This window comes from Trichoplax adhaerens, genomic scaffold (assembly GCF_000150275.1).
Source record: "Trichoplax adhaerens TRIADscaffold_5 genomic scaffold, whole genome shotgun sequence".
NCBI classification, from domain to species: domain Eukaryota; kingdom Metazoa; phylum Placozoa; class Uniplacotomia; order Trichoplacea; family Trichoplacidae; genus Trichoplax; species Trichoplax adhaerens.
Genome location: NW_002060947.1, coordinates 2,424,852 through 2,437,295, shown reverse-complemented (window position 1 = coordinate 2,437,295; position 12,444 = coordinate 2,424,852). Strand labels below are relative to the sequence as shown.

Sequence of the window (12,444 nt, the reverse complement as noted above, 5' to 3'; positions counted from 1 at the left end):
TTAGCTTGTTACTGTACCAATAACCTTGTGTATAAGGTAGTTTTGGGAGCGCGAGTTGAATTGTATTCTATTCTATCCGCTTGCTTAGTCTGTCCGTGTCGGTATATGATGCTCATTTGACGATATCAAGGGAGTAGAGAGAACTAAAGCAATTTTATCGTGTATCATTGTAATACCTTCTAGTTTACTTTTTGTTACTAGCTATTGTTGAGCGAGCTCCTTAATTATGCTATAAAATTTTTTCTGTTAGACTAACAAAACTTTTATAGCATTAAAACTCTTTAGGTCAACTGGAAGTTGATCACTGATTGTAGATTTCTGTATACACCGTACAACGTACAGTGTTCCTCCTAACATTTATGGTTAACGTCTACTAATTTGATTGTAAATACGATGTTTTAAGCGCTACTGTACCCAACCATCTGATTTTTAAATTTAATTAATAGCGATCATATCTACTGATGATGATTAGCATTAAAGGATTCATAAAAGAGCTACATGTTATTGACTGGCAGAATATACTAGAGACTATGACTAGAGTTATTGTAAATATGCTTAAGCTGTTACGACTCTGCATGAAACATTACAGTATTATAAAATTATCGCCTTGCAGTAGCGACAACAGATTGCAAAATCTTCATCGATTGCGGGTTCGAACTATTCCTCCTAGTGGGAGGGCAAGGTATCACCATTAATTAAAGATAAGATGTGCATCCGTTCTTGAAGTTCATAATCTTGTATATGTACAACAGATATAACCAATAAGTTTCACTGGAAGAATTGTGAATAGGGATCTCATGATAGTCTACAATTAGTTACACTAAACGCATAGAAAGTAGTAACACTTTTTAGATTATTATACTTTGTTACGATATATACAGTATATAATTAATTAGTTTTACGTGCATCGAAATATATCTTACAACATGTAAAGTGATCAATCGATCATTCAAGGAAGGTCTTATTACAGCAGGATTTAATATGAGGACGGATTAGTACAGAAAGAAATATTTTGCTGTAGGTAGTAGTACAATAGCTGGAATACTAAAAAAATAGTTTTATGATCAGCCTGCAATTGTGTTACATATAATTATTGAAGTATATCGTATAAGCTATATTGTCGAATCCAGGCAGCAGAGCTGTGGTGGCTGCAAGGTCTAAAATGTTCGCGCAGGTAGCAATTAACTATACGATGATATTTTTAAAGTCAATGAACAATTCAGCAGGATATTAAATTCAAAGGTACAACTTTTAGATCAAATCCAAGAATTAGATTCAAATTTTTATCATAATTACTAACATTTATTAGCCTTATACATTTATATTTTGTGTCGTGGATACAAATGAACCAAGAAATAAATTAAATTTATGATTATACTATTAACATCAAGACACAGATTCAGATTTTTACATCTCTAGAATCTGTTCGATAACAGAAATGAATCAAACCTTTCCAAAAGCTGGAAGTAGCATTGCACTACTTAATTAATGATTTCGTAATACACAATACGAGTATAGATCTATTGTGACGACAGTTAACTTCTTTATTACACAAATATGTTTATAACATTGCTGTAAATATCACGAACATGATGTTTCGGTTGTGACAATATTTCCAATGCGCTTGGTAACAGTTTTACAAGTTGATTCGTCATCTGTAATATTAATTGTTAATTGTAAGAACAGTAGTTGGCTTCATAACATTACAACATATCGCATCATACTGTACATTATATCATATTAATAGGAATAATGATACTGTACATAGAGCTATAATATACACATAAGTAGTACACATGAGCTTGGAAAATATAGATATCTATAGAAAATTGGAAACAATGCTATTACAAATATATCTGAGACGTAATGAGGATTTAATGCATTTCTTAGCAATTCGCATTTATATATTACATATACTGTATTAACATACTTGAGAATTCTTCCGTAAAGCGGTCTTGTCGTCGATCAGGATGTATTTTCTTAGCATCAGCTTCAGAATTACCAAAGAAGTCATCTATAGGGAGATTTTAACGATTTATTACTTACTTACACTTATGGATATGTCTACTATATAAGAGTGATAACAGGCTTCCTATACTATAGAAGCATATTTATATTACACTTAGCCGCAAAGGCTAGCGATCGTGAGGTGCAAAACGCAGATCAACCTTGAAATGGACCATGTATATTAAAGAAATGGCGACCACCGGAGAAACGTGACTTAAAGTTAGTGAAGAACGAGTCGCCTACAGTGACAACAGGAAAATGGCACGTAGACCGAAATTTACTATACAGTGATAAAATTAGATGAAAGTGTGGAGACACGAATTGAAATGCTTCGAAATGCAATTTACAATGTACATTTATCGGGATACTGTTAGTTGCAAAACTACAATACAATTTAAGCCATTAAAAATCATATTTAATTCAATAAGACGATGACTAGCTACATTACTGTATAAATTTTTTATATTTTTCACATATACTATAGTCATTAGATCTCACCAATACTTTCATCGCCATGAAATAATTTATCCTCAAAGAGATCGTCGTTCAAGAGATCGTCGAACGAGAAAAACTGTTTTCGTTTCCATCCTCGGCGATTGTAATTGTAATTATCTTTGGTATGCAATTGATCATCATCAAAATATTTATCTTGATCTCCAAAGAAAGTATATTTGGATCCGGAAAAGCCATCAACGTCAGGGAATTCAGCTGAATTCTGAAATGATGGCTCATCCTGGCTTGGATAAGACCCTTCTCCTGGGACGGGTGCATCAGCGGTACCATATCTATCGTAATACCGACGCCTACCTTTATCGGATAGAATTTGATACGCTACATATATGAAGGAATAAATACACAATTATATAATATATAGTATAGGTACGTTTTTAGTATACAGTACAGTACTGTACGAGTTTACGTAGATCATTTACTTGTGAAAAAGATTTTATGTACTAAATAGACAGGAAGTTTGGATAACATACTGTACGTTGCGGTATATCTTAACGCCATAGATTGGTAGTGCATTGGAAACGGTTACTTATTTTTAAGGTCATAAGAAACCGTATAAACTTTGAGGATTTTAAACATTTACCTTTCGAAATTTCAATAAATTTCTTTTCCGAATCTTTGTCTTTATTTTTATCTGGATGGTACTTAATAGCTAATTTACGAAAGGCTCGTTTCACTTCTTTGTCGCTGGCATCGCGTCTAATACCCAGAATGTCGTACAAGCTTTTTGATCGATTGCACTCAACTAATTCATCAATAAAAACTAACAAGCAAACGAAGATAGCAAAAAGTTTCATGATTTTTTAATTACAGTATAATGATTATTATAATCAGACCGTGTGTATTTTATGTCAACATTGTAAATTTCAAAGAAGTTACGACGCTATTTGAGCGTTCTGCTCTCGTTTCCAATGATTACACTACAGGATTGTTAATGATTTAGCGAACTACAAAGTGATTTCCATGGTTTAGCAAATGAAACTTTTTTACGGAATAATCAAAAAATGTAGTGTACAGTACAGTACTAGTTTCAGAAGGGCGCTGTACAGTACAAAGTAAAAGTCCTGTACAGTACAGTACAGTACTTTGATCTTCCTGTACCGCGCTTCTACAATAGTACTGTACAGTACATTATGACTACTGGTCAATCTCTCCGTTTGCTGTACTGTACGGTACTTTACACTGTACAATTAGTTGTAACTCCTCTTTTTTAGCTCGATGATTTAGGAGGAAATGATCCTTTTAAGACTTGGAAGTTCCAGGCTGGAACACACAATACTGTACAGTATATCTGAAACGGACGGATAGCTGCCACTTATTAATTGAGATAGAAAGCATTAAACAATCAACAATAGGATTGTACGGAGCACTGCTGTACAGTATAGTACAATCAGGGGCTAGGAAAGAAAAGAGAGAGAAAGGGATACCGATCTTTTTATTTAGTAATCCCAGATACAATAAAATACATCATTTTTTGAATGCACTAAGTACAATGTACAGTACTTATGGTGTATTGATGCAATGCTAGCTTTTATTTATTAACTGTAAATTATAAATTAATATATATCGTTTTCATGTAACACATAACAGGTTTCTCATAAGATTGATAAAAAGACATTTACAGATTACGTTGCTGTCACAGTCTGCAGCACGATATTATTGCAATTACTGTTATTAATTCACACACAACACAGCCATCACTAAATTTGAAAGTGCTATAATTTTTTCAAATTTTCGTTATCTTGGCGTGATTTCATATCCAAAAATCGTAAGCTTAATTAGAATACTTAGATGATTAAATTTTTTATTCCGAAATATTCTATAATTAACAAAATCGTACGGAACTTTGTACTAAAACTAAGTCACTGTGATGGATACGTGTTAGGGTTTCAGTACATAGAGAGAAGTATAATTATAATCATGATCAGAATGAAAGCAGTACACTTTGTCGTTATTAAAACATGTCTTGTCCAAGTATAGAAACATTCTGAGCGAGGAATTACAACTAATGTTATTTGCACACTTTGTAAGGAATTTCAGCCCTTTCCATATAGCTTTTGCTTACTTCCTTAATTAATTTCATATATTTTCTTATACGGGATATATCCTTGATATCTAAATCTATTAGCATAACTGAATAATCGTAATGCAAAGATGATTTTCTGCCTCTATAATTTGAAGAAAAAATGAGTACGGTATGCAGTCACTATGTTGATCTACGTACAGACATTGATTTCGATAGTATCTTACTGGATAGCATTAGATATCGAAGCTTTGTTAGGGCGTACTGAGATCATAAGGGAGCAATCCTTAAAGCTGGCAGTTACTAGAAATTGTTGAATCTATATTAATTATGTAAAAGATATTCATAAAGTATTCGCTCTGGATGGGTACAGAAACTGGAAACAAGATTAAAAGCAACCTACTTTTCTAATGGTCTCCTCAACATCATTTTCGATTTCGGCAAGAGCTACTACTGGCATTTTACAAAGTAAAAGATACTTTCTCTGTTATTGTTGTATTAGCCTATCTAATAAAGAATACTAAATAAATGATTGCGTAGTACAGGCTAAAAGCCAGTTCTCACCATTAAGGTATTTCCATGATGCGGAGTCAAAACACTCTAGTTGCTGCATAGCTTCTGCGACCGTTTTGCTTTTCGTCATTTCATGTTCCAGTTTTAAGAACAGGGGATAAATATCTTCGATATCTGTTTCACCCAATCGCTGAGCACATAGTATTTGATTCAGAATGCAGTTGGAGTTTCTACAATTGGTATGGTCAGCATTAGTATTTCAAGCTAGTTTTCAACAGTCACTAATGCAAATTAAAGAAACAAAATAGGTAGCTCACACTGATTGTTTTCCATTAATATCGATGGTGCCGCAAGCCTGATCACTAACTAAAATTCTTGCTATAATTTCTCTAAAATTTTCGGTAGTTGCTCTAAATTATCCATAAAAAGAGGATATATTACAATACTGTAGCTGCCGAATGATGACAGTTATCAGAACTCAGTGCCTGCTATCTTCAATCAATATTATAGTCAGTAACAATTCGCAAATCCATTATCCTACCGTATACAGTATAGAACATTATTACCCTAGATTTTTACAAGAATTCTTAGAATTTGAGAACCATTCGTGCAAAATGGTATCCAAACTTTCATAAGCAGAGTTATCTTCATAAATTAGAATACCATCCTTTAAAAAATAATGACTTCCATCAGTCTAAAATTTGCTCAGCTTCCTGTACAAAATTTGATGCATACTGTAATATCTCTGTACCTTAAAAATTCGGAAATTATTCTGCGGACTGTACATCAAAGCACTAAGGGCCTTTTTTATCCTATCTAGATCCCTGTACAATAGGAAGAGATCATCAATACCTTTACCTAAATCTAGTACGCAGTATATATATACGTATACTGGTATATTATAAAACATGTGCTTCACACAATGAAAAGAGATCCAAAGGGCAATACTGGCTTCTGTTTTTCCATCTGTCTATTTTTTCCTGATGCATATTGAAGTAATTTAAATTTAAAATAGATCTAAGTTTGCAAGATACGATATTTGGCGATTTAAGATATCACAAAATAAAACATGATAAAATCAGGTGTATAGCACGAATTACTTTAGTATACTGCAATAAGCAGAAATAGCAAATACGTCTTCTGATATCGTTGATTTCGGAGCTAGAAGCTGGATTAGGTAAATATCCACACTTGGGCTGATCGTAATAATTGTTTTAAAGTAAAGAAAAATTTATTAAAATAATATTCCATTCTTAAATTTAAACGGTAATCATAGAAGACTTTAATGATTTCTAGTAGGAACAAATTTCTCTTATTGTAAGACTTACCCGTAAAATTAAACTTACTTTTATTTCAACGCAAAATGTTGGGATTGTTTTATCTTTCATTTGAGCAACATTTCCTAGTTTCTTTACCTCGGATATTCTACTACGTTCTCTAACGAAGCATACATCGGGCATTACCGTTGCTGTTGCATTCATAGCGATGTTTGTATCCAGTCGATAATCTGGCCAAAAAATAGATATTATGACCACTATCAGCGTTAATCATATATTACTAAATAACGTCTAGAAAATATTGCAATCTTCTCTTATAAATGTTACATTATGCTCGTCCCTAAAGTCACGAGTTAATAATTCGATAGCGTCGTCATTTATTATTTAACTTACCTGGCCGCTGCTTTCGACAAACGTCTTCAACAACTCCAAAGAAATCTTTAGGAACAGTAACTAATCTCTAAATCGGGTAATAGAGTAAACACTCGAGAGTAAATTTGTATATCAATAATGATGCGTAAAGAGATCCGGTGTGAAAATACCATTTCTGGCAAGTATGAAGGATCGATGAACTGTGGTCCAACGATGTTATAATATTTCACTGCATCTTGGGAACGTCTGCTAATCTAAGAGAAGAGTTGAGCAATATTTGTGCGCATGTTACAGAAAGTAGTCAGGTATTTTTCAAAAGGTATGGTCGACAGTACGAATACTGTACAACCATTCCGTCCATACATACTGTACATGTGATTACAGTATTTTCGTAAAACTACTGTAATTCAGTGATTCGAATAAATCGTCGCATATTCACACTTTGTAATCAAATGCTGTACTTAACAGGAGGTCAGCAGCGACAACCGGTTAGGTACTATGTACTGTATTATTAATTAAGAATATCTTTATCGGCAGAAACTGAAGCTTTACCTGACCATCTCTACGATTTTTGAGTAGTCGTACAACAAAACCATCCTTCAGGAGACAAAAAGGAGTCACTGTTAACCTTATCAACACATAATTATCTTTAAGGATCGCGTACAGTAGTAAGGTTTCTTTTCCGTTTACTAGTGTGCAGCAGTTTTCTGGAATAAGGATTTTAGTCTTAAATTCGGATTCTACAGCATACTCGTTGACACTGCTAAATATCTCATTACTGTAATGTATGCATGACATTTAAAGCTTGGTGTACTGTAATGAAAATATTTTTTAAAAATATCTAATAATGAAGACTGTTATCTCAAGTGTACCAAAGTACCAAATTTATCTTCATTATTCATTCATATGAATGGGCTATAGGAATGTTTTGATTTCGATTTCTTAAGAATGGCTTACTGTCCTAATTAATTGCACGCATAGTAGCTTCCTAATATACTACTATACGTACATGAGAAGCTAATACTACATGAGCGTTGCCTTCTCCTTTATAGGCCCATTTTCTTTCAGCAAAAAATCTGGAATCGACATTCATCTTGAAACTATACTGTTAAATAGTGGATATTTCATGAATTTTCAGCACAGCATTGCCATGGAAAGCTATAAATAATTAATTATTATACCGTGGTAGTCGTACGCGTATATAAGTTATAAACTTATATATATACAGTATACTGTACTGCAATTACTGAACAGCAATTATGTATGTACTGTATTATAGTGTACAGTACTGTACTACAATAAAAATTATCAGTAAAATGGTAAACAGTCTCCTTCCAGTGATTACACAATCGTCACACTTGGTCTAACCGGGCCGGGCCCTAAAAATCCTGTCTGCGATAGGAAATGAATTTGCAAAGCTTCGATCCCGATCCCTACCGCCCAAGCCCCTACGTTATCATTAGAGTAAAAGTGGACGCAATGCACAGTACATTCTACAGTACAGGCAATCTGTTATTTGAGGAGTTCTGTATACTGTACTGTACTGTATACTGTACATGTACAGTACTGTATTTAAATTACTGTACTGTACTGTACAGTATAATCACTGCTATACAAAATTGGATGTTAGCGAGTGTTATTTAGTACAGTATATTGTACTGTATCGTACAGTACAGTAAAATCTAACGAAGACATGTACTGTACAATACTGTACCATAGTACCAGAGATGTTCATACAGTACGGTACAGTACTGTACACTGTACCATTTTTCTAGCAATGTACAGTACAGTGCAGTACAGTAGCATAGGCTTAAATTTCTGGTCATGGAAAGTACCAGTACTGTACTATGATTACGGTACTGTATCGTACCCATATAATCTAACAGGTAGTAGAAGAAAAGCTAAAACCTAGGGCCTGTGGAAGTCTTCTAGCAGTTCATGACTGCAGATGACTGTAGCAAGTTACAATTTTGAATAATTTTCTAACGATTTTTGACATTTGAATATACGCGTATTGTACTGTATCTTCATTTATTAGTAAGTGGTCCTAGTTGGTATGCTAGAATCTCAAAGTTATAGCATTCTTTTCGCATTAAGCATTATTGCTATTTCTTCCTTGTTTCGTTTCTTAAATCTGTTCGTTTGGCCATCTTGCCCAATCTTATGTCACCGAAATTCATCTTTTAACAAGGCTGTTTTAGCTCATTGTTCTATTCTTCGTGAAAGGCAAGTAAAACGGTGCTAGATCTTATTGTTGATTGACAGCTCGGTCCCCAAATGCACGTCTTGTGCTGCAATTAATCGAGCGAGACAAAATTATTTAGCTTATGACTACAGTACTGAACTGTACCGTACAATTCAATCATGTTGCATGTGGCCGTTTCATTTGTAAGCACGGATTGCATTACTGTACACAGTGTACAGTGTATGTAAATCAACCGATTATCCATAGTAATTTATTTTACTTTTACGGTAATAATTGTTATGATTATAGATTACCACCACATATGCGAAGTTTAACTTAATAATTATTAGGGATTATTAATTATAATTATTGTCAATCGTGGCCGATGCATGATAATCTAATAAAATGAAATGAATACCGTACAGCATTGACCATGCAAATTAAGTAATGATTTCATTGACAACCCAGGTAAGCCTAGCTCATGAAATTGATTTGGTTTGCTATCTGTGAAGGATGATTGTGATTTTTATAAGACATTTACTATACGTTAGTGTATATTTCAGCGTCAGTATCCTGATATTCTCAGAAAGGCGATTCAAATTATTTCAAAATACCTATGTAGGCTTTGCCTGATCTACTGTAAGAACACAATGCTCATCTCATGGTCAGCATGCAGGCACTATTTTTTTCTGAGTTTACTGTTTTACCACTGTGCGTCGTATGCAGAGTCTGCACTTCACAGTTTACATATTCTACAAGATGTACTTACTTCATTATGTGAGAACAAGGAGCAAATGCATTAGCAATTAAGTAAATAAAAGAAAAATGTGTACTGCCTTATTTATAACTACTTGACGCTGACCTTATTGCTTTAACTGCAGATACCTTCCCACACTTCTTTGGGGAAAATGTGGTCATGTTCAAACTATAATTTTTGGACTGATCGGTCGGTTCGGAAATAAATCACCACCGCAACGTTTGAAACGAGAAAGCGTCGTAACCGAAGATGGCTCTTTAAGTACTTTTGATATATATGAACCACAGGAGCGACAGAGAACGTCAACGGAAAAACCTGAAGTTACGCTGATTGTATGCCCGGGTATCGGCAATAACTCGCAATCTGTATACATACAGACCTTTGTAACTTATTGTCTACAACATCGTTATCGTGTCATTGTCCTGAATCACGTCGGAACAGATGCTTCAGTACCATTGACGTCTCCGAGAATATTTACTTACGGTAGAGTATGAATATTTGTAATTTAATTTCTTTAAGTGCTGAACCGTAAATCCTGTAATGCATACATACCATAATTTGTGTAAATTGTATTATAATATCACAACAGATCAACATAGGCATTTTTTTTGAGTAATAATAAGTACATTGATGCTAACCAGAATTACTACAGCATGTTCTTGTTACTTATTATCTGTTCTGTTGTGTTAATTATATTAGTTATTAACTACAATCACACTGTGTTCTGACGTAAACATATATGCCTCATATATTTTGCATAGGCCATACGTGTGATCTTGATGGTGCGGTACAGTATGCTGTACGAAAATTTCACAATAACAGTTTGATGGTGGGAGTGGGTTTTTCGATGGGCGCGAACTTGCTAATGAAGTACCTTGGAGAAAAGCCTTCCCGCCAGTCATACTTTTTATGTGCCATATCAATATGCCAAGGATATGATATTGAAAAGTACTTTTTATGCTCGTTTAAGTGTATAAAGTGATACTAGCGAATTTGCGTATCTTACTGGATTGTATTGAAGGTTCGCATACAGTATCTTTCGTAATACTCCTGTAGTTAACAATTTTCAAATTCTGTTTAGATCTCGTCCCTTTCTTAATAGCTTGAACAGTGGTCGAGTGATATATAATTACATGATAACCAGGCGCCAAAAACAAATTATTAACAATCATTGGAAAGAAATTTATCCTTCAGCTACGTCAAACTCGATTAAATGGGATTATTATTGTGAGGCACCTTATATAAAAAATGGTCGTAGTGATAGCGAAATAAAGAAAACTGATATACCTGCTGTTGAAGAGAAAAGGGTTTATTCATCAAGAATTTTAGAAGAGCTTGATGAGAACTTTTCTAGGTTTAACGTAGTATAAACAATTTAGGTCAAACCCGTTACAGAATCCAGGAATGTTGACAAATGTTTATTTGGGTGAATTTATTTGAACTTAGGCTAGTAAATGGCTTTGCTGCGCTATCAGACTATTACGATTGGGCGAGCTCGAAGTTCTACTTACATAAGGTAAACTGTTGTATGTGTATAACCATGAACTACGGTATAACGCACCAGTTACTACCGATAGCTAACGCTAAAGTGATAAGTGCTTTATAGCAGTGCTTTATAAGAATGTTGTAAAATTGATTACCCTTAACATTTCTCCTTCATTAACTGACATTATCTCAGCTGGAACTGCCCGTATTACTTGTAAACTCTTCTGATGATCCACTGATTCCATCGGAACTGTTTGGGCCGGCCATTTCGTTATCATGTAAGTCATAGTAGGAATTCGATATGGACGTAAACGAATCTTTTCAGCTCAAAAAGCTGCAGCAAATACATTTACAGATGGATCATTATTAAGAAGTATATCTACGTTTCGTCATGTTTTATGATTCTTGATTTGAGAAATATATACGCAATATGTAATATCGAAAGAATTTTAATATGTTGAAATTGATTTCCATAGCGACTAAAGATAAAGCTCTGTTTGTTGTAACTCAAAACGGTGGGCATCTTGGTTTTTTTGAAGGCGGTGTCGTCATTCCAGAAACAGTGACATGGATTGACCGAGTTATTGTTGAGTATATCAAGTCAATTATCTTTGTATCATCGGAAGGATTGTACTAAAAGAAGTGATAGATTCATTTATTTTCATACTAGTGCCTACTTCAATTTGCTAAAGCGTATGCATATCACTCATAGCAGATAGGAACTTGGTAGATGCACATATGGCAGTTAATTCCCATTTACTAATATATCGCCATCGCTGAAGAATATCATCCGGCCTTGATATAAAATAATTTAAGAATTTTAATAATAAACAAAAGTTTCCATAGCATTAATTGCATAATCTCACATAAATTATAACACCTAAGCTGTCAGTTGGAGTATTATTTTGTTTAGGGAAAATTTTAAAATTATATTCTGTTGATTTCATTATCAAGACAGCGTTGAAAAGGCTTAAATTGCCTCATGTATAATCTTGCATTTTATGAAAGACAAAAAGCATGATACTCGTAAACTTATGAAATATAAACAACTGTAGCTTGTACCGTGGACTAATGAAAGAAAGACCTGGACCTACGTGTCTCGTAGCATTACCGCCGTTCTTCATGTATAGTGTATAGTCATGGACTAATGAACACCTCGGAATACTGTATTAAGTAGTCTATGTTATAGTTGTGTATCGAAAAATATATCTGTATTGTCACTTTTCGAACTCGATAACATTGACGATATAAATACATACTATTGCGAATATGGCATGTATATTGTACTGTACAGTTGTTATACAATGTACGGCCA

At 33.9% G+C, this 12,444-nt stretch overlaps 2 protein-coding genes across 2 annotated transcripts; one reads left to right on the top strand and one right to left on the bottom strand.

The window, feature by feature from the left end:
- Positions 1-1,581: 1,581 nt before the first annotated feature.
- Positions 1,582-7,795, bottom strand: TRIADDRAFT_56372 (uncharacterized protein; the record flags this gene model as incomplete). Its single annotated transcript, XM_002112362.1, has 13 exons — positions 1,582-1,655; positions 1,931-2,014; positions 2,169-2,246; positions 2,506-2,838; positions 3,101-3,280; positions 5,105-5,283; positions 5,371-5,463; positions 5,620-5,720; positions 6,400-6,560; positions 6,724-6,790; positions 6,873-6,956; positions 7,255-7,299; positions 7,712-7,795. 13 exons carry the CDS (start codon positions 7,793-7,795, stop codon positions 1,582-1,584), a joined length of 1,563 nt encoding a protein of 520 aa, XP_002112398.1.
- Positions 7,796-10,777: 2,982 nt separating this feature from the next.
- TRIADDRAFT_56371 (uncharacterized protein) lies at positions 10,778-11,766 on the top strand (the record flags this gene model as incomplete). Its single annotated transcript, XM_002112793.1, has 4 exons — positions 10,778-10,998; positions 11,091-11,160; positions 11,323-11,407; positions 11,606-11,766. 4 exons carry the CDS (start codon positions 10,778-10,780, stop codon positions 11,764-11,766), a joined length of 537 nt encoding a protein of 178 aa, XP_002112829.1.
- Between the last annotated feature and the right edge of the window lie 678 nt (positions 11,767-12,444).